Below are 22585 nucleotides of genomic sequence, written 5' to 3'. Positions count from 1 at the left end.
TGTAGGGCAATTAACAGCAGAAGCCTGGAGGACATGGATTAAGAAAAAAGAAATGAAGCAGGGAAGAACAAAAAAGGGAACATGAACTATTTATCCCTCATGACTTTTCGCACACGCTTTTGTACAAAGAACAGATTACAGTTTGTCCAGCCATGTTTTTTTAATCCAATCTGGTGCGAATTGAAGAACTCTAAAGTGTAACAGTGTCCACATACAGCCCCGCTTTGGAAAGCTTTAGGCTCTGACCACGTGTGTGTTTCATGGTTTCAGTATCCAGTGTGGAAGAGTTTCTCAGTCCATCTTGAAGTCATCAAGGTTGGAGAACAGTTTGGCCTTTCACCCCCCCACACTGTTTTCTGCCTGTTTTCTCAATCACTGCTGTTTCCTACACCCAAGGGTGGGTCGATGCATGGCCTCCAACCGAAACACCAGCATGACCTTCCTGCCAGCATGCCAACACACACACACACACACACACACACACACACACACACACACACACACACACACACACACACACACACACACACACACACACACACACACACACACACACACACACACATCACCAGGCTACCCAAAACAGCAGAAAGGTCAACAGAAAATATCATACAAGTCAAACTACAACTGAGAAACATTCAGAATATGATAGAAAGGAGAATAACGAAAGTGAATACACTAAGAGCAAAGAGGCAAGGCAGTGATTATTTGGGCAAGCACCTGCAGTCTGCAGAGTAAGAGAGAGAGAGAGAGAAAGGAAGTAAGACAGAGAGGAAGACAGAGAGAGGGGGAGAGATAACAGCAGAGCAAAGTGGAGAGAGAGAGAGAAAGAGGAGGAGCAACAGAATAAAGAGAAACACAGAGGCAGAGAGCTCCACACACATCAGTGAGTAGCTGTGAGAGAGAGAGAGGACATACAGGGATAAGAAGACGCAAAGAATAGAAGAAAGAAAAGTAGTTAAAGAACAGAAAAAGACTTAAAGAAGAAAGTGAAAGGCCGAGGGAGTCAGTTGGGAACCCATCCAGCAGGCTGCAGTTCAGTCAGTTCAGAGACTTCAGTTTGAGTCCAAGTGAACGGACTAAACCAGTGTGTGTCTACTGGGAGGACGGACTGGTTTCTACCCGCAGTGAGCAGACTGCCAAACACCATGGCTGACAGTGTGAACGAGGAGTCGGATTATAACCCGGGGAAAGATGAGCTGGACTGGGGCTACGAGGAAGGTAGGCCGATGCTGGTCTTCATCAGCATGTGGAGGGATGCTGGGAAATATGGGGTGTTGTAAAAAAAGTTCAGGGTCCAGATGGGTTTAAAAGGGGTCTTAAGCAAAAACGTTATGTAGTCTTTACTTACTGTGTCGGCCTGTTTTGTCTGTTTTGCTGCCCTTTCTTAAAGGTTACTCTAATACATGTAACTTTTTAAACAGTTGTGTGGGTGTTCCTCTGCTGTACAGATTTACATAAAAGCAACTGGATTAGTTTGTTTGGAATAAATATAAAAAGGTTGAAGAAATACAAAATTGATACCATATTTTTAATAATTTCCATAGTTCCTCAGAATTATTGTTTTTGTTAAATTTGGCATGGGTACGGCTTTATGTACTGCAATTCCCATAAGCCTTATCGATCGTTGCTGATTTGCGCATTTCGTCATTGCAGTGAACAAAACGCTGCGCCATAGTTTGCGGAATTCATCCAAAACTGAATCCAAAAGAGAGAAATGCATGCTTCCTTATGCAGGGTCGTGTCTAGATGGTAAATCTGAAAAGTCCTGCAAGACTTGCTGTCGAGGACCTGTCCTAACTTTAACCATTGGAAGGTCAATGCCAGACCTCAACCATCTCGTCAGAGTTTAGCAAATGGAGGTTTACCATCTCTGACATGACCAATAGCTTCCCTCCGCCATTAGTGGCAAACATAACAGAAAAAGCCAGTAACTGAAGTTGGACTGAAGCAGCTTTCTGGAGCTTTCTGGGTATAATTGACTGCATCTCAGCACAATCAGGAAGAGCACAGAATCTCAGGGTAAGCCTGCTTCTACTTACTCTCCAGCCGTTTAGCCCGGTTTACAGTAAAGGAAATGAGCCAGACAGAGATCTCATCCTGCAGCACTGGACACGCGTAAAGCCTGTTGAGATACAGACCAGCTCAGGGTCTCTGACACCAAATATCTTCAGGCGACGCGGAGCAAAAAGCTTCCTAAAGTCAGCATGCAGTCCTCTTGACTGACCCAATGCAAGTGAATGTGGACGGTAACCCCCAGCACTCCGATGGTATCACAGACTGCCAGTAGATTCTGGTTGAGGATAGTGTCAAAGTTTAAGCTCCGTGATTGGGAGTTTCTTGCCGGAGTGCACACTGGGAGTGGCAGTTACCTTCTGACTTTACATTTACCCAGGCTTGTACCCTTTTCCGTCCAAGAGCCAGATATTTTTTAACACATCTCTTGTGCTGATTATTCAGCCAGGAGAGCTTCATGCCCATCCAAGCCGTGGCAATGCTCCCCATCAGTCACGTAACATTGTGGGACCTTTACCTGTGGGACCAAGGGTTTCTGAAACAGCTCATCTCACTTTGTGACTCTGTAAAGGTCTCGCTGTCATGTCGTTCAAACGCCACGCTCTTTCTTAGATAAAACAAAGCTCCTCCAGAACCACAGAAGACATTTTTCAACTGTTTTCACAGGCTGAGTAATATTCCACATGACATGTAAGCTTATCTTTACGAGATACAAGATCAGAGTGAAAGGAGACACATCCAGTAGTGGCCAGCCTTACCTGGAGCTGATTTATGTTAGTCCAATTCAACATTTCCACACAGGGAAAGATAATCTGGGTTCCAAGATCTTCACTGACACATAAGTACATGTGAAAGTTCAAAGTGATGAGTAAATATAAATTGTGTTGGTTTGTTCTGTCTTCTTTCTGCTGCTGCATTCACTGAGCATCGAGGGATGCACTGTGATATTGAGCTGTGAAATTCTCACTGTGAGTATACTTTGTAGGCATAAGATAGACACTAATGTATGGCTTGCAAATATCACATCCGTGTCCTATGGAAACCTTTTGTCCTAAAAGTAATCTACATCCTAACTACAGGGAAAAGTAATGGGATGTTCCATTGACACAGATAATATGTTTAACGTTTTTTAATTATTTGAATTGGTTACGCCTTACATGCTATCGTGCAGAGAGCCATATTGTGCATGGGAGGGTAAAAGATTTCTGCAGGACACTTGATATTACAAGGTCTTCATTAGAATGTTGGAAGAACTGATTTACAAACAATGAGTTGCCATTGAAGATAAACGCAAATAATGACAGAATACAATTTGGAATACATTTTAAAGATGTGCTTTTAAATTCCTAATAAAAAAAAATCCTGTGGCAATAGTTAAGTAATAGTAAAAACTCTACACAATGATATGATATGAATTATCAACTAAAGTTCTGTGAGAGGACACAGCTCCACCAAGACTGGACATTGTTTCTTTTTTTGGAAGCTTTTGCAGTAATCTGCATGTGAATCTGGATCTGCAACAAAATACTGTTAGTGATGGAAAAGTCATGTTGATTTTTAGGAGAATGTCTAAATACTGTAAGTATCCGAGTTTCACGATGAAACTTCAAGCGAATCTGACCACTGACTGACTGAAAACAGAATTTTGCTTCTGCCCCCTAAATTATTGATTTGTGATAATGGAATATATAAATAGAATTGACTCGTGCCCATCAAGTGCCGTCCTCTTGAGGTATACTGCTAACCAACAGACAAACCAACATGACAAAGGTAACTCAGTCAGCTGCGTTGGTTTGATGTAGCCACAGAGCATGAGTCAGTGTTATCCAAAGTTTGTCTGGCATTTCACTGGTTTAAAAACCCATTGCAAGTCCTCACTCTACTCATTGCATTGGTACCATTTAGAAAACATATTTGACCTTTTTTTAAAGATGTATGGATGAATAATATGGCTATTAACTGAATGAAATAGCCGCGACTGAAACTCTAAGCTGCTTCCCGCTGCTTTCAGTTCATTGTTTTGGTTCTCTGGACCGACCAACAAAGCTGGAACAAAGCCACTTCTACAAAACCAGAACTAACACAAGCTAACCAAAAACCTCCAACATGTCTGTAATAACAGCAGGGCAGAGGAGCACATTTATTTCAGTATTTTGCATAATGGACACTATGCAACCCTGTCTCCTACAAAATTACTTTATGTTCCCATACAACTATACTACATTTTCAGTTTTGAGGACAACATATTTTCTTACGGATTACAGTCGCAGTTAAAAACACATAATTAACGTGTAGATTAAAATGAAACAAAGCAAAAAAGTTACTTAGCTGTGTTTCGACAACAAAAGTACTTGGTTAGGTTTAGTAAAAGATCAGGGTTTGGCTTAAAATAACTACATTTGTTACATTATTTAAGTTACAGACGTAAGTTAAATAAGTCAATGTTGTCTTTTGGTTCAACATGGGATACGAATAGTGGTCTCCTGGGTGAGAGTCATCCTCCCTACGCAGACTCTAAAAAATTACAATAAGAAATATATCTAAATTTGGACAAAAATACGTTTATCTTAAAAAATAATTGACAATGTCATTTTTGTTTTATAGGAACGTCATTTTTAGAAGACCAGGGATTGTAGTCATAGGATAAAGGTCAAATTCTTCACACCTTTTATTTATTTATTATTTCTCAGCTCAGTCGTCCTTTGCTGGTTGGTTTGTCTCGCAGCCATCTCAGGGTGATGGCTTTCTTAGGAGGCAAACAAAATATATTCTTCATGTGCCAATAAGGTTATCTAGGAGTTCAGCAATTTGTGCTAATATTAATGAAAACGATAAAGGAAAGGTCTACAAAACCTGACATCCAATAAGGTTTTGTTAGCACTCCTATGGCGAAGACTTGTAGATGCACGAATACATGAAGAACCAAAAGCTACGGAACAGAAACATACCTGAAGTAGGTTGGGGCTATGTCTCAACAACCTGACTTCATTTGCTAAATGCAGCATTAAATCATGTTTTGTGTGTTACAGTTATGTCATAACATCATGCTGGCAAGTACATTAACTGACTGACAATCAGTCAACCAGGTATTCAGTAGTTGTGTATGGTTTAGCAATGTGATCTAGCGCCATCCCAAATAAAACTAATTTCTATGTCCCTACAAGCACATACACACACAGCACAGTTGTGTGTACTGTAGCTGCACTGAACCCCTCACTGCTTTTAGTAAAGTGTTGTCATGGCTTTAGTTGCTGAGGAAAGAGGGAATGTGACGGGTCCCCTCACCCCTCTCTGCTGTGGAGAGAGTAGTCAGCCTGTCTGCAGTAGAGAGGCCTACCGGGAGGAGTTGAGTACATTTTCGGGTTTACTGGTGTACTGGGCTTTCTTGAACGCGATACTCTCCACCAAAAGTGTTCGCTTCCTCTTTTTAAAGACACATTGGGTTCCACACACCTCACAATGTTCTCATTGTGCTGTTAGAGTGATTGTGGTCAGCAAAAAGCTGAAGGGAATCTAGACCAGTGGGCACCTTAGGCGTCACGTAGTATCACTTTCTCTACTCTGCTGTGCTTCTTCACTCTGCCAGCGCAACAGACTTTAAGTTGATAGCAACCATTCTAGACTCATAATCTAAGACGGTGTTCACCCATTATTTTAAAAGTTATTGCAATCTCTCATACAAATATACATGCAACTAACTGTCCCAGTTAGACAGGCTGACCCTCTTTCTGCAACCACAACCTGCTCACATTTGTTTTCAAGCACTTTCAACTCTTCCCTTCCATCTTGGTCTTTTCCATTATGTCAAAAATAATTTCTCAAAGGTCACGAATGAACCGCTTTCACCTTTACTTCACAGGAAACTTAAATGCACAACAATAATTCAACTCCGTTGTTGTCAATACTCACATATCACATTTATGACCACATCCAGGTCATGTAACAGCACAGATAATGATGTACTTCTTATTTTAAAGAGTAAATAGAGGAGGAACCGCTGCAGCACTACACAACATAGTTGTACATTGCAGGAACTCAACACTTGACTAACTTTACTGTTTTTCTGAGTAAAATCATAGAAACAATATCAATCTAATCTGTGTGTTTAATGCAGCAGCATGGCTCTGTGATATGTTTAGACTAGCTTAACACACAGACTTGAGGCAGGTGGAAATAGCCAGCTAGCTTGTTAGCGACTACAAAACTTTGTCACTGAATGTAGACATTGTGTGTATTTAACATTTATGTAGAAATACAAAATGAGACATAGTGCTTTAACAAGCGGTAAACCGTTATTAAGCTAGCAAAAACTGGGCCTTGTGTACTTTCGTGACCCAGGTGACTGTAGCCTGACAAGCATTCTTGCTAACATGACGCAACATAACTGAGGCAGTTTTAGAGCTGTTAGCTAGTTGCTTAGTTAGTGAGCTTTCCTTAGAACATCCTCTTTTTCACTTTTGACAGAAGCAAGCTGTTTCCGCCTGCATGTCTTTCTGGTAAGCTACAGACCTAAAACACAACAAACTCACATAGCTATTTCTCTATTAAATACACAGAAACTACATTATTTACTTTTAAATGTATGTATTTTTGCTCTTGTTTAAGGTTCATCTTTTGCCACAAGTAATTATAGTCTATCTACAAATGAAGCTTTGACACTTGACTTCAATAATATGATGCATAAAGGAATAAACAGTATCTACAATTTGTCCTTATCCATTTGTCAATGATCTAAAAAGTGATCAGCGACTGTTTTGATAACTGATTCATTGTTTAAGTCACTTTTCATGTAATAATGCTAATTGCCATGTTTTTCCAAAAACAAAATGAAACTCACCAAGCTGTCTGCCCGTGTGATAGTGGCTGAGTAGCGGCTAACAGCTAACAGAACTTCCAGTGTCTGTACTGGTAGTTCTGTTAGCTGTTAGCCAAACCCTCTGTACAAAACACTAAAAGTGAGCGCACTGTTTGCAGACACACAGTGGGCCGAGGGGCTTGTTAAGAGTAGTGAGTGAGGAGTCAACAGGCAGTCAATGGCAGTACAAAACAGGCAATAAAAGTTGTTTTCAAAAAGTGTGAGTCACCGCAACTACGAGAGGTCCTTGAGCATGGAGCCATAACCGGCCAGCCAAAATATTATGCAGTCTGCTGCAGCAGAATGTGAGATCAGCCATAGATGGACACAGAGGTGCACACTCACTCTGGGACACACGCACACACGTGAGCAATCAGCAATCGCATGATCCTCCTGACAGAAATATTAATAATAAATTACAGCCCAAAATTAAACAGTTAAATATTCGCTTCACTTCAACCAACTACAAGAGTGAAATGCTACTTTAACATCAGAGTAATAATCTAATGGTATACTTCTAGTATAATATAATATATACAGTATATGTATATAGATAATATATGTAGTATATTAACACTCACAGGTAGACTTGCTCTGCATTGAGTACATTTACTTTTGATACTGTAAGGATATTTTTCTGATAATACTCAGATACTTTCACTGATGACCGAGATGGATATGGTCCATGTAATGTGTTTGTTCGTGTGCCTGTTTTCACTCATAGGTGTAGAATGGGGACTCCATTTCCCATCAGCCAACGGCGAGTACCAGTCTCCCATTAACTTGAACTCCAGGGAGGCTCAGTATGACCCGTCTCTCCTGGACGTGGGCTTATCACCAAACTACGTGGTGTGTCGAGACTGTGAGGTCATCAATGACGGACACACCGTCCGCATCATTCTCAAGTCCAAGTCAGGTAACTCCCAGGAGACAACCTGTCAAAACTCTACTTATTGTTTAAAAAGTGATGAGAAGAGCAGGCCGGATACAGTTTTTGTCATCAGTCATTGTGGGTTATTGGTTGGAGACACATTTATGCATTTTTATGCAATGTGTGAAAACAAGAATGAATTTAGCCCACTGTAAACAACCCTCTTTAGAATGTTGATTATACTTTTTAAGTTGTAATGTCTTTTCGATGCAGTCTGATGAGGTACAGTATGATATGAGTATTTATGGTTACTTCTATGTACATCACATCTACAAGCATATATGTGTGAGACATACATGAACACACATTATAGACCATTTCCAACTATGTCCAAGTTTATCTTAATCATTAACATTCTGAATTAAACACATTGTTTTTCCCGGAGCTGATGATGGAAGTAGACGAGTGAGCCATCTCGCTTCCTTCTCATCTCTGTTAAGAGTTGCACATTAGCAGTAACGAGCGAGATGTAAGGACCGAGAAGTGACAACTTCTGATCGCTTTGATTTGTCTTCTACTTCCTGTGTGTGCTTGCCCACAATGCCCTGGGTTTTCTGTGCCGTTGTCAGTGGTTACCGGCGGTCCGTTGCCTAGTGATCATGAATACGAGCTTCACGAGGTTCGGTTCCACTGGGGCAAGGAGAACCAGAGAGGATCAGAGCACACTGTCAACTTCAAGGCTTTCCCTATGGAGGTAGTGCAAAGACACACACACACGCACACACACACACACACACACACACACACACAATTAAGGCCATGCCCATTGAGTGGGCCTCGCGTACATTCAAAGCAGACCAACAGTCTCTTAGAGACTAAAGAAATACAGTGTTCACATGTTTGGCCTTGTGGCATTGACATTTGTCCTTCAGATAACATCGTAGCTTGTTGAGTCCTTGTACACAGAACCTGTTTAATCTTCTCTAACAAGTAACACTTTTGATTCTACTGTTTTTCACAGGCTGAAATCAATGCCTTTATATGTGTCTAGGGAACATTTAGATTGGAGTTGTGCCCATCTATATGTCTGACAACTTTACACCTATAGCCTCGAAAAAAAGCTCAAATAAATTAGGTAAAATTACGTTACGTTAAAATTTGATGAAAGACATTTTTGAAGGCTAACTCTTCATGTCCAATTAACACATAACTTGCAATGCAAAGCCAGCTGTCCTTAAATACGTTGCTCAACATTTGAGGGAGATACACTTTCTGACCGAGAGTTAAATGAAAAAATCAATACCACTGTCATGTCTGTGCAGCTAGTATGGAGCTGGGAGGCGATTAGCCTAGCTTAGCATAAACAATGGGAACAGGGGGAAAAAGCTAGCCTGCTCTCTCAAATATAATATAAAACTAAACATAGTATCAACTGAAGTTGAAGTCTCTGAAGTTCACAAAAATGAACAGTGTATCTAGTTAGTTTTTAATAAACAAACAGAAATGTTAAAGTTACATTTTGTGGTTTACGTAACTATTTCTTGAGGAACCACAGTTCTGTGCAGCGTATAGCCAGACGCAGTCTGAGTGCACTGAGTTTAGTATACCAAGTACCAAACCTGGCAACTACACAGTGAGGAGAAGTTCTTATAGCACTAAAATAGGCACGGTATCGATATTCTCATCTCACTCTTTCTCAGAGGGAAAGTGAACAAGCCTTTCTTTTCTGCCATCTGTCAGACCGCATGTCCTGGCACTAACCTCTGGCATTTAGTTAGAAATGTAAGGTCCAAAGTGAAACTGTGGAAATGCCAACCGTGCTCGACTCAGTTTAATGATACCTGATGCATCTCCTCATTGCTTCAGTCATGGGGTCAGCTTAACATGTCATCCAGACAGTTCTTAACCCTGGAGCGAGATTATGTAACTTTTGAAAGAATAATGAACACAATCGGAAAAATATAAATTACCCTTGCTCAATTAACTAAACTTAAAATAAGTGATATTACTGAGTCAGCTTGTTGATTTTATAACTCTTCTCTGTGTTATTTTGTGCTTACTTCGGCTCTACTATTGCGGCTGTAAAAAGGAGGATAAATTGTTCTGAGCATCACAACCCCCACAATTTTTTCAGTGATTAATCAGTTTGATAACATTTTGAAATTGTAGAAAAGCCACACAATTTACTTACTTTTTCTGTATTTAAGTCAGCGTAGGGCTAAACTGGAGCTGGAATTAACTCTCACCAAGGAATTACGTTCATATTGGACTATGCTGCACCTCACAATCTACGTCCAGTGCCAACATTTAGTGCCAAAGCAGGTAGTGTGCCGTTTCTGTGTAGTAAGGGGGTGGAGGTTAAAGTGGTGGATGGGTGTGCATGTTACAGGTAGTTCAGTTGACAAACCTTAACAAGAGCCATAACCATGATCTTTCCCTGGTATTAACCATTTTGTAGATGTTATGTGCAGATTGTGCATTGGACATAAAAAACAACCATATTGTCATTAAATGTATTTTGGTTCATTAAACGTATTTTGGGGTAATGTAAAAATCCCTGTTAGGGATGAGGTCATGGATGGTTGGACATACGAAGCGTCAGACTGTTAGGGTCTGGAAGTCAATGACAAACAATACTTTTTGTCATTTAGGTTGGAGTACTGTTTAAGACATCTAGATCAAAGGAGAAGTCTGCTGACATTTTAACAAAAAAATGAATCTATCCTCTTAACAAGTACAGTCAAAACACATCAATGACCGCATTATTGCACTGGGTGTCATGGTCCATTATTACTTTCAACACAGACACTAGTTTATTTTTGACTCAATCCCAACTTCACCATTCTGCTGGCCAAAGACTCACAAGAGCACCAACATTTATTAATTCGCAGCTGAAAATAGTCCCCAAGAAATTCAATTCCCTGCTGTATGAGTTACTTTTGTTATGTAAAATGACAGTGTCCAACTGTTTCAGAAAATGATTTAGTCTTTCTTTTAAAGAAAAATTAAACAATGTATTCGCGAACCGAACCATCTTCAGTGGAAAACATTTTTGAGTGATTTGGAGCTGAGAGCCACGGACACTAGTTCTAGTCCTTTTAAAATATCACCAGCCTTATTATTTAAAACTGGGTTGAATTTGATTGAAAAGTGAATTTTATTATTGGTCAAGGATACAAATTTCATAGTATTTCAATCATGATATATTTAAAGAGCAAGACAGCTTTTGACCTCTTTCACAAACCACAAAACCAGAGTTCAACGGGAAGTCTGTGCTTAAACTACTGACAAAGAGGCTGACAGCTCAGAGATTGCTGAGATTTTATATATATATATTTTAAGATAAGTCCCAAGGCAGCTTTCAGTCTTATCAAGTATAGCTCTGTGGTCTGGTCTGAAAACGTGTTTCAGGGTAGAAGTTTTCCAATCGATTCTCCACGGTCACATTAACTTGACATAAGAGTCCAGATAGAAAGCCCTCATTCACCCCCAGCTGATGGACTCTCACTCTCTCACTTACCAATGTTCTATACACCTGTTAATAACAATGGCCTCTCAAACACAGGTTGTGTTCTGTTGTCTCTGTGTCCATCTCTAGCTCCATCTGATTCACTGGAACAGCACTCTGTTCAACACTTTGGAGGACGCTCTTGGGAAGAAGAACGGAGTCCTCATCATAGCTCTTTTCGTGCAGGTAAAACATCCACATCAAGAACCAGTAGGCTGGCATAGTAACCAGATAAGGGGTTGGTTTTAACACAGTTCAACACTGCCAGACCAAATTTCACATTTGACAAAATATACACATGTATATATATGCGCATATTGTGTCCTACATTTACCCCCCCCCCCATTATATATATATAGATTTTTTTTTTACCAATATACACTAAATGTATGTAATAATCTAGCCCACACCTGTCTTACCATAGAAAAAAGTAATATTGTTTCAATATAAATTTGTGCGAGAATGTACTGAGAATGTATTGTGTATGTATATGCGTCCCAGAACCACCCTCCTCTATAGCAAGCTATTAACTTCTTTCTATTGTATTTATAACATCACAAGCTACCGCATGCTAGTTAATGTCAACCTGCTAACGACATAAGCTAGCTAGCATGTTGCTACCACTAGGAGCACTCTGCTCAACCCACCAATCAAAAAACCACACAATCATCCTTTGCTACTCCACCTTAGAAAGCTTCAAAGCATCCTGTCTACACATCAGCTAACAACATGCTAGCCAACAAAAGAAACAGCTAAGAACAGTTCAGCTAACTACCATGCTGCCTGATCTAACAAATAGAGCTACCTCACCTTAGCAATTAACAAAGCACACACAGCTGTCTAATTTTATGAGCTAACAACAGCTAACATGTTACGCTGACTAGCATGCTGCCCTCACTTGCTTTTTAGGAATTTAATTGTTGTTGGTATCATTGGAGTATGTCTAGTTTGTATTGCAGTGATGCAAGCATAAGCTTTTATTGGGTATTACATCCTCTATCATTTTCATACCAGGTCATACAAAGTAAAAAAAAAAAATTCTGACAATTCCTGAAACACTTTAAATGTAAGCTACTTAATATTAAACATATGTTGATCTACCACAAATGTGGTCAACAGTTTGACAGGGAAAAAAAGGTTAAAGAAATTGTCATGAGAACAAAACAAGTGTTGAAACAACCATGTTTCAATAAGGAGAGAGTTGGGATTAGATATTTATTTACTTTTTAATTTTTTTCAATAATCCTTTATTAGTCCCGCAGCGGCGAAGTTCTCTGCATTTAACCCATCCCTAGTATATATATATACAGGACTGTCTCAGAAAATTAGAATATTGTGATAATCCCCATACGTGTGATTTAGTTTACTGAACCAAGCTGAGTGTTTTTCAAGGCTCAGGAAACCCTTGCAGGTGTTTCGAGTTAATTAGACAATTCAAGTGATTAGTTGAATACCCTACTAGTATACTTTTTCATGATATTCTAATATTTAGAGATAGGATATTTGAGTTTTCTTAAGCTGTAAGCCATAATCAGCAATATTAAAAGAATAAAAGGCTTGCAATATTTCAGTTGATTTGTAATGAATCCAGAATGCATGACATTTTTGTTTTTTTAAATTGCATTACACAAAATAAAGAACTTTATCACAATATTCTAATTTTCTGAGACAGTCCTGTAAATACATATATATAGGGAACAGTGTGCTGCTGATAAGCGCCCGGGGAGCAGTTAAGGGTTCAGTGTCTTGCTCAGGGACACTTCAGCACAGGACACGTGGAAGCCAAGGATCGAACTGCCAACCTTGCGGTTACCGGACGACCCTCTCTACATAAAATACATTTCACTACAGTTTATCATCAGAATACATTCAAGACAAACGGACACGATGTGTGCGACAAATTTGAAGAAAATAACTAATGCTACATTTATTCAACGTAATGTAGCCTCCACTTGTGATTTCATTAGGTACAACTAACTAAAGCAGTTCAATACAACAGTCCAGCAATTAATCATAATGAATATTCCCATATATTGTATTATATATATAAAATATAATGAACATGTCTATTTTCTACCTCGTTTTTATCAAGAACGGTAGAATCAATGTAAATACAACTGCCAGAGTGGAATATATTTGTGAAGAACCACCCATCTGTGCTTGACACAATATTTTTGTAAAAAGATTTTGAACCTTTTGAAAGTAGGCCTATCCCCTCCATGTCCCTCAGTTTTAAAAATATTGACTATTTCAGCACGTCAGTGTGGCCTTAAGTGGTTTTCCTTCCTAGGATTGTAAGAGTTGTTTTTCTAAATGAGCAAACAGGTTCATTCCAGATGAGCTTGAACCACCCAGTGTAATAATATAAGCCGGCCTATGAAAGGAGTTGGAAAACGATGAAATGAGGACTTTGCTGTTGAAATGATCCTTAGTTTCTCTGCTAGGAAAAACTTCTTTAATCAAGGTGGGAACTTTAACTCCATCAAACCTCAGAGAATAACATCACTTTGAGAGAGATCTGAGGCACCAGTCCAGTGAGAAGTCACCTTCCAAAAGTTTCACCCCAGATGGCCCTGACCTCCCGAGGCAGTCAACCGCACAAGTCCTGTTTTTGACAGCTCCTTTAGTTTCTACTTCCTGCTTATTTAATGTACGGATACGACAGATACAAACTAACATCTTCTTAAAACTCTGTTGACATCTTTTAGGCTGTTACTGATAAGATACATCGATAAGTCCACCAAACCCGTAACGCTTTGTTTTTATCAGATCGGTAAGGAACATCTGGGTCTGAAGGCCATCACTGAAGTTCTACAGGACCTGCAGTACAAGGTGAGATTAAACCTGAAAAAACAAGGACAAGTTTTTACATCAGATGAATAACCCCACTGTTAAACATGCATGATACATTAATACAATAATTTCTGTTGTGTTGCTGTCACACCATCAGGGAAAGAGCAAGATAATCCCCTGCTTCAACCCCAACACTCTGTTACCTGGTGAGCAGAAAACCTTTTTTTATTTCAAATGCATAATGAATAGATGAACATAAGTTTTAGGTTATACCGCCATAGTTTACTCAAGCTAGCAGCCTGCTGGGTCTCAATCATCCTCTCATCAATTCATTAATTCTTAATGCCAGTTTTTACAACGTGATTCTGACATATCACAGAACAAGGAGTAGAACCGTGAGACAGTGCAAACGTCCTAATCAAGTAATGAAAACTCACCTCCGTCTATCATGTTAAATGGTTATTACTTTAAATAACGTCCCTGACTAGCCCATCCCTAGTTAGGGACATGCACCACATTTTGAGGGATGGTGGCTAATTTCAAGAAAAGGGGTTCCCGAATCGCCAGAATACCCAAGCATAGTATAACAAAATGATGCATTTATGGACATTTGATAATCTCTGTACATTGTGCTAAGTGGAGCACCTACTCTACCCACATTTTAATTTCCAATTGTATCAGTGCTAACATGTAAGCTAGTCTCACCATTTCAGAAAATTGGATTGTTTATTAAAATGCACAGCTGGAGAATAAAACCTGCTTTCACCAACAGATTTTTGAAGCGTTTTAGTTGACAAATTGTTTAATCTGCCGCCAGACCCTTTACTGAGAGACTACTGGGTGTATGAAGGATCTCTGACCACACCACCTTGTAGTGAAAATGTGACTTGGATCCTCTACCGCTACCCTCTCACCATCTCACAGTTACAGGTAAAACATAAATACAAAACAAAGTACTGCTGTATATATTTTTTTTAAAGTTGTATGTATTAAGCATTTTGTGGCTCCAGAGAGAGCTGTGTGAAATCTGATAAATGTCTTGAGTCAGAGAGAAGTGAGCTAGTTACCAGACCTCTGTATTAGCCCGCTGCTCAGCTCTGCCTGAGGCGAGCTGTAGCTGCTACTAGCATGCTGCATGACACACATGAAAAAGGCCATATCTCTGGTTTGACAGCATCAATACTGATATTACTACCAGCTATGTTAAATATGGAGCTAAATCCAGGTCAAAAGTTTTGATCATTTGAAAAAAAAATGTGAACCTGAAAGTTCAAGTTGTGGTCTTGAACATTGAAAAATACAGCAATGTATTAAAAAAAAAAATAAGTGAATGAAAATTTTTTTTGGGTTGAATATCATTTTGATTCAGTTCTGGAATTTTTTTTATACATTTTATTTTTTCCACTTTCATATATATTTTGATATTTGAGTTCTTATATTTGTCAGTTTTAGATTTTATATTTTCAGATTCCAATCTTTGACCCTGATCTAACGTGGGGGGCGTGGCATCAACTGAGAGGGGCGTGGCATCATGAGTGACAGCATAACAAAGAAGGCCGAGGACCGTCCTCAACCACGTTGCCTTCAGGTAACGTGGGCGCCACGAGAATTATGATTCAACACTTTCTATACACCATATGGTTGAGGGCGGTCCTCAGCCTTCTTTGTTATGCTGTCACTCATGATGCCACACCCCTCAGTTGATGCCACGCCCCCCACGTTAGATCAGGGTCAAAAGTCTGAACTGAAAAAAAAACGACCTGAAAGTGAAAAAAGATTTGAAACCGAAAACAAAGAGATTTGAATCTGAAAATATAAAATCTGAAAAATGTAAGACCTCAAATAGCAAAATATATATGAAAGTGAAAAAAAAAATTCCAGAACTGAATCAAAATGATATTCAACCTAAAATAACTTTTCATTCACTTATTTTTAATACATTGCTGTATTTTTCAATGTTCAAGACCACAACTTGAACTTTCAGGTTCACATTTTTTTTTCAAATGATCAAAACTTTTGACCTGGATTTAGCTCCATAGTTAAAGTTCAAAAGTACATTTTTAGGTTCCTTTTCCCATATTAGGAGTGTTTTAAATCAGCTTGTAAAGGGGTTACTCATGACTGCATCCTGTCTTTCATTCCTACCTAATTAATATATATTATATTAACAATGGGTTTAATTAAATGACCCATTGTTGCAACAGACTGTTCACCTCAGCCTTTGAGCGTCTCTAAACTCATTGTGTTGGTTCTGTGTTCAGTGATGAAGCTCTGATAGAAACACTGTGCTCCACCTGCTCAGGAGCAAACAGACAGACTGACCCGGTTAGAGATCAGCTGGTGAACAAAGTGCAGCATTTAGCAGCTGAAAGGAGACATTCATCAGGTGGACAGACACTTGCACAGATCTTTTACTTAATTAGAAGTAATAATGAGACACTGTAGAAATACTGTTACAAGTAAAAGTCCTGCCTTGAAAATCTTACTCCAATAAAAAATAGCATTTGCACAACATATACTCAAAGTACATAAAGTAAATTATTATTGATCCATTAGTGTGTTCATCACTTTAATGTTGCAGCTGGTTAAATTGGAGCCAATTTTAATGAACTAACATTTTATATATTACTTTACATACTGCTGGGTAGTTTAACAATCCCCCAGTTAAGACCAATACAGCCTTATTGATATCATTTAGAATAGTTTATGATATAGTTTTCATCAAAGATCTGTAAAGTAACTAAAGATGTTAGTGCAGTAAAAAGTACAATATTTGCCTCTGAGATTTGGAGTAGGAATAGAAAGTAACAGAAACAAGTATAAATACCTCAAATTTGTACATAAGTACAGTACATAACTTGAGCAAACGCAGTTACTTTCATCACTGCAAATGAATGCTGGTGTTGATCTGGTTGGGCGATTAACTGTTTGCCAACATGTACTATATCAACTGTGTACAGTGAGATGAAGATATAGTTGTCTTTTCCAATATCCCTGAGGGAAAAAGTAGTGAGCAGTGAAAGTGATATAATCAAGGATCATAACTGCTCACCATAGCAACAGTAGGGTCGTCACTCACATGACTATTTTATACAAGCATGCAGCAGTCAGCCTGGCTTGAGCGCCGCTCTCTCTTTCCTCAGTTCAGGCTGTACATGTGATCAATGCCGAGCCCTTTAGTGGCCTTCATACAACACAGGAGCGCTGACCTGAAGCCCTCTAGCATTCAACACAGAACATGAAGCCTCTACACCCACCGACAATCAATGAGCCCGTCACACTGCCTTGAATTCAGCCTCTGCCTGACTCATGGTTCTCTTCGAGGATGATGATGGTTAATCCTCTGACATTTATTTCAGTCTTTCATCCGTGCTGCCCTCTGGCACGCTGACCCTTTGAAATGCTAACAGGGACAATAACTCCCAGCTGTCCTGCCTCAGGCTGTGTCCATTCAAATGTGGAGGACTTTACAACATTCCACAAGGTTTTGTATGGAGATGATGCACATTAATTATCGGCAAGCTTTAGCCAAGAGGATTCTTTTTGATTAAAATGGTTGAGATGCTAATTGTCATTGCCACAGGTTACATGTGAGCCGCTCAATTATTTAAAAAATAATTTCAATAACATAATTGTTGAATTCAAACCACTTGAGGCCCAAAGAAGAAAAACTACTTCAGCAAGAAGGAACCAAAAAATTAGAGAACATTTTTTGCATTTTTCTACATCAAAGTCTGACACCCCTCGGCCAAAGCTGAGACAACTGCAACCCCCAGACACCCACTGTCTACTCCCTCTTAACCTGAGGACTTTAGGGGATGTAAACAGGAAGCATCATGCGGCCATGCAGGCAGTGAGTTCCACTGCTGGCTACAACTTGAGCCCGTTTCTTAGCCTTTATTTTGTCAAACTGGCACCATTTAGTATGCATAATTAGATATTGTCAGTTCCTGTTTGCAGTGTACCCATGGAAGTACAGACAACTATCACTGGATTACTTCAATGCCAAAGTAAACTTAAAAACAGAATGATTCTCAAGCAGGTTCTGCTTTATTTAGGATTTATGGAATCAGAGATAATCAGGAAGTGTAAGTCAGAATCAAACTTAAAGTATGTGCATCATGCCTGTATGTTCAAAGTTATTCATTAATAAATTAATTGCCTCTTTGAGCTATGTCACTGCAGCAGGTTAAATTATAATATACATCATTTGTTTAATCGGAGCACCCGCTGCTGGATGAACACAAACAGCAGAAGAGTTGTAAAACAGCAGGTCCTGCTTACCTAGACTACACGTCTCCAAACATCCGGCTATCATTGGCTGCTAAAAGAGAGTGCGTGTGTGGGGGTGTGCACATTGCATGCAGGTATTCAAGTGTTTCTATGCCTACAGGCTTTTGCACTTTGACAGTGGGCTATAAATCCGGTTTCTGTAAGCCAACAGCCCGACAGCACAGGAACTGTTGTTTGTCCTGGCCAGCCACTTTACAGTACATGCATGTAAAAGCGATAGTATCAGCGGCGGTTTACACGTGAACGGGAAGTCAGATAGTGAATCCTTTCTGTCACAGTTCTGATCTCAACATTCTGGTGAGAGTAAGAAACAACAAGAGATGTTTCTTGTAGCGCTGGGTAAATACAGGCTGCTTGCTCAGCCATCTGCCACGCTTTCTTTAGGCAAACATCAGGAGATGAAATCACCAGAAATAATAGACTGACAACACATTCACTGAGCTTTCACATCTCTGAAAGCTGTCACATTCTCACATTTGTTTCCCACACTATTATATCATTAAAGGGTCTTTATCCGCCATTAGACTCCACATGGGTCCCAGTCTGCTAATTCTCCCCATGCAGGTTCCTTTTGACAGCCCGAGGAAACCCTGAGTGTAGAGCAAATGTTTGAAGTCATACGGAGGACTTGAATGATCCTGTGTATCTATATGTGACCACGGGCCACGGCAAGGCCCGGATTTGGTTTACAATTTTTAGGGTACACAGATCCTTTACTACTGGCTCAAACCAAGTAAAAGCCCACAGATCCTCTATTGGTACATGTGGCGGTAAATGATGGACTGAGACAGGATTCCCCCAAGATTACAAAGCTTATTACATCAAATATTTTAAACAGGGTATTAAAAACACAAGCAGTCCATTCAATCTAATAGATCCAAGACAGTAAAAGGTATATGTCCAATATACTTTGTGTCACAAATTGCAGTAAAAGAGGAGAGTGCTACAGGAGGAATGGTCGTAGCCGCAGACAGAGAGGGGAAAGTAATACTGGGACAGAGTACACACTGCAAAGCAAAAGGGTAAAGAAACAATTCCTGGAGGGAGTGCAAAGAAAACTACCACCAAACACACGATTATGGGCGTATGAAGCACAGGTGAGAAACTATCACCAAACCCTCCACCGTCTGGACGGCCACGCTTCCCACCGGTCCTACAGCACTCAGACCAGGGGTCGGCAACCTTTACTATCCAAAGAGCCATTTTGCCCTATTTTCCACCAAATAAAATTCATCTGGAGCCGCAAAAGCTATTTGATGTCACATTTTTCACCACATATCAAGCATACAGGTAAGCCAGCATCGTTGGCAGTGAAAGCAAATTAATACTTCCACGCGGAATTAAACTCTCCATTTTCCTCCGTGACTTTTCTTCTTTTGGATTTATCCATTGATAGTTTACCGAGGGTGGAGGTCTGCAAATCATGATCAGCCACCTACAAGGAAAGGCGCTTTATGACGCAAGATGCAAGTGGCGGATCGCGTAACGCGGCTGTTTTTGAATATATTACCATTTTGCTCGACAGGGTTCGAATCCAGGTTGATGCGATCTTTCCATAAATATATGTTCTTCAATGCATTTCTTCATACATGGCTGTGATGTAGTGCTCACTTATACAATCGTAATCCCCGCAATATATATGAGATGTGGCTTTTAGATCTCCAGCAATATGTTTGTGAATGTGTGACGAATCTGACAACAGAGGCAGAAAACAGCTGCTGCTGTTACGCGAACACAACACACGGAAGGAAACCAGTAGGTTTGAAACCAGTAGGACCGGCACCCACTGCATGCCCAGTGTACGTGAATAGTCACGTGATATTCGTTTTCAGGCCTTTTAGTCTGGATCTCGAAAACAATGCTGAAACGCTGTGTGGACAGAGATAGTTTTTGTTTGTTAAAACTCGTATTAAACGTATTAGTGTGGATGTAGCCTCAGGGAGCCGCAGCAGACGGGTCGAAGAGCCGCATGCGGCTCCGGAGCCGTGGGTTGCCGACCCCTGACTCAGACAGACAGAAAACAAGTGTACAACACACAATGTTAGCACCGCATGGCAGCTACAAGAATCTATTAATTTCTTGGGGGAAAGCAATGAGCGTCAAGAGGGCTAATGAAATGAACACCAACAAAGACAAACTAATAGACTACAGACTAAACAAAAACAAAACAAACTCAAACAAAACAGCAGTGGCAGTCAGCGTCTCTCTTGCCTCCTTACTGCGCAACCCGCATCTGGAAAGCTGAACACGGGGAAGTGAGAGTCACTATGGAGCCGGACCTAGAGTAAATAAAACAGAAGGTAAAACCCACAACAGCTATGCCTCAACTTAAAAAAAACTAAAGTTAACACCTACCAAAGCATTGCACATGACGGGCACAACCTGTGGCACCAGAGGAAACAGTCACAGAGGAAAGACACAGGTCATCGGTACGGCTTATATAGGGAGCCAAACAAATTGGGAACCAGGAAGTAGGAGGAGCTAAGGCCTACGAAAACAATGCCTACAGTAGCCAAGGAGGGACATTTCATGACCGGCTACATTCAGAAAGCCAAAGGACAAAAGTGGTGTCTTTAAACAACCATGTTGTCTAGTTATGTCAGCAAATTCTCACTCCTACATCTTCAAATCAGCAGCTTGGTCAGTGGAATCGGTTTGCACGCATCAATGTTCGATACACTGCCTTTTCAAAATAACGGGAAACAAACTGGTTCGGTTTAGGCAACAGAACTAATTGGTTAGATTTACAAAAAGATCATGGTTTGGGTTGAAAATAGTTTGTTACGTAGTAGGCTACGTTACATAACGTTAGGTAACTTAAAGGTTCCATATTGTGGAAAGTGAGATTTTCACGTCTTTTTTAAATTATTAAGCAGGTCTAGGTTCTATACAAATACTTGTAAAGTATCAAGATGCTCGATCCACCCATAAATGCACACAGCCGTATTGCGAGGCTGTGCCTTTAAAGGAGCGTCAGGATTTCCGTACGGTTGTGATGTCACAACTACAGTCACTGGTAGAAGCGTAGCTAAACATTGAGTCTCCAGCTGCAGTGATGGCGACCGGAAGACGCTGACCAATCTGCAGACTGGTGTTTTTTCGGAGAGTTAAAGAGACAGGCGCTAAAACGGAGCGTTTCAGAAAGAGAGTGATTACAGGTATATTCAGACAGACACTATGAGAAAAATAATGTGTTTCTTTTACTTTAAAGCATATTAACATGTTTTATTAGAAGCCCAAAACACAAGTACGAACCTGAAAATGAGCATGATAAGTCCCCTTCAAACCAAACCAAATAAGGTTAGTTTCACACAGGACACAGAAAACGATAGAAAGGTCCTAAAACTCCTAATACTACTGATTTCCTGCCATAACTACGGCCACGTAGAGACTCATAGTGTGACGAGGAGGGCCATTGACTAAGCTGCCGTATTTGGTTACTTGGGAGTGCAAACAGGCTTGTTATTTAGGGACCAGACTTTATTTGAAAGTACTGCACAAGTTTCAGACACCTCACTCTGCCAAGGATAGAATTCATAGGGTGCACTGGATGTTTGAAGTTTGAAGCAAACTAGTGAATAAATCCAGTCCAAGGATATCAGTAATCACCACATCAACCCTGATACTGTATATGTGGAGCCTTGAGATATGGAGCTGCCACCTATAGTTCGGCCTCTCAAATTAAATCTTTCCTCCTCTGCAGATTGAGGAGTTTCGGAGGCTGCGGTCCCATTTCAAAGGGGCGGAGCTACTAGAAGGGAACGATGGGATGTTGGGGGACAACTTCCGTCCCACCCAGCCGCTCAGTGACCGGACAGTTCGCGCCGCCTTCCAGTGATCTTCGCTTCCCACTGCCGACTCAGACATACTGTGGCACTTACAGATACAAGTACAGAAGGTAACAGTGTCATAACGAGTTCTGCTCTGTGCTGTTTTTAACATGCAGTGCATCAGCTGGTGTAGCTTCAGCCCACTTTAACAAAAAAGTATTGTCCTGAGGATAAGGTCCAACGCACATATCCACCCTGTTCTCCATGAATGAATCATCAGATTACGTGACATTACACTGTAAACCCTTTATATATAAGTGTAAGCAAGGAGCTTTAAAGTAGCAGTACTTGTTTCGGTTGCTGTTAGCAAACACTTACCTATTTACACATCCAGGCACAGAGCAACATTAGCATTCATTTGAAGTTATTTTGCTTCCACCCGATGAATGTAAGTTCAATATTCCCTCTGCTGCTTAACA

General features: G+C 40.2%; 1 protein-coding gene across 1 annotated transcript; it reads left to right on the top strand.

Annotated features, from left to right (window-relative positions):
• Positions 1-910: 910 nt before the first annotated feature.
• ca8 (carbonic anhydrase VIII) lies at positions 911-22174 on the top strand (the record flags this gene model as incomplete). The annotated part of the gene is made up of 8 exons (XM_079172774.1): positions 911-1221; positions 7596-7787; positions 8372-8496; positions 11341-11436; positions 14020-14082; positions 14201-14249; positions 14861-14973; positions 22040-22174. The coding sequence occupies exons 1-8, from the start codon at positions 1149-1151 to the stop codon at positions 22172-22174; spliced, it is 846 nt and encodes a 281-aa protein (XP_079028900.1). The 5' UTR covers positions 911-1148.
• Between the last annotated feature and the right edge of the window lie 411 nt (positions 22175-22585).

Source organism: Pholis gunnellus, assembly GCF_910591455.1.
Source record: "Pholis gunnellus genome assembly, chromosome: 14".
In the NCBI taxonomy this organism is placed as follows: domain Eukaryota; kingdom Metazoa; phylum Chordata; class Actinopteri; order Perciformes; family Pholidae; genus Pholis; species Pholis gunnellus.
Note: the sequence above shows the minus strand (reverse complement) of the source record. Positions and strands in the feature narration are given on the sequence as shown.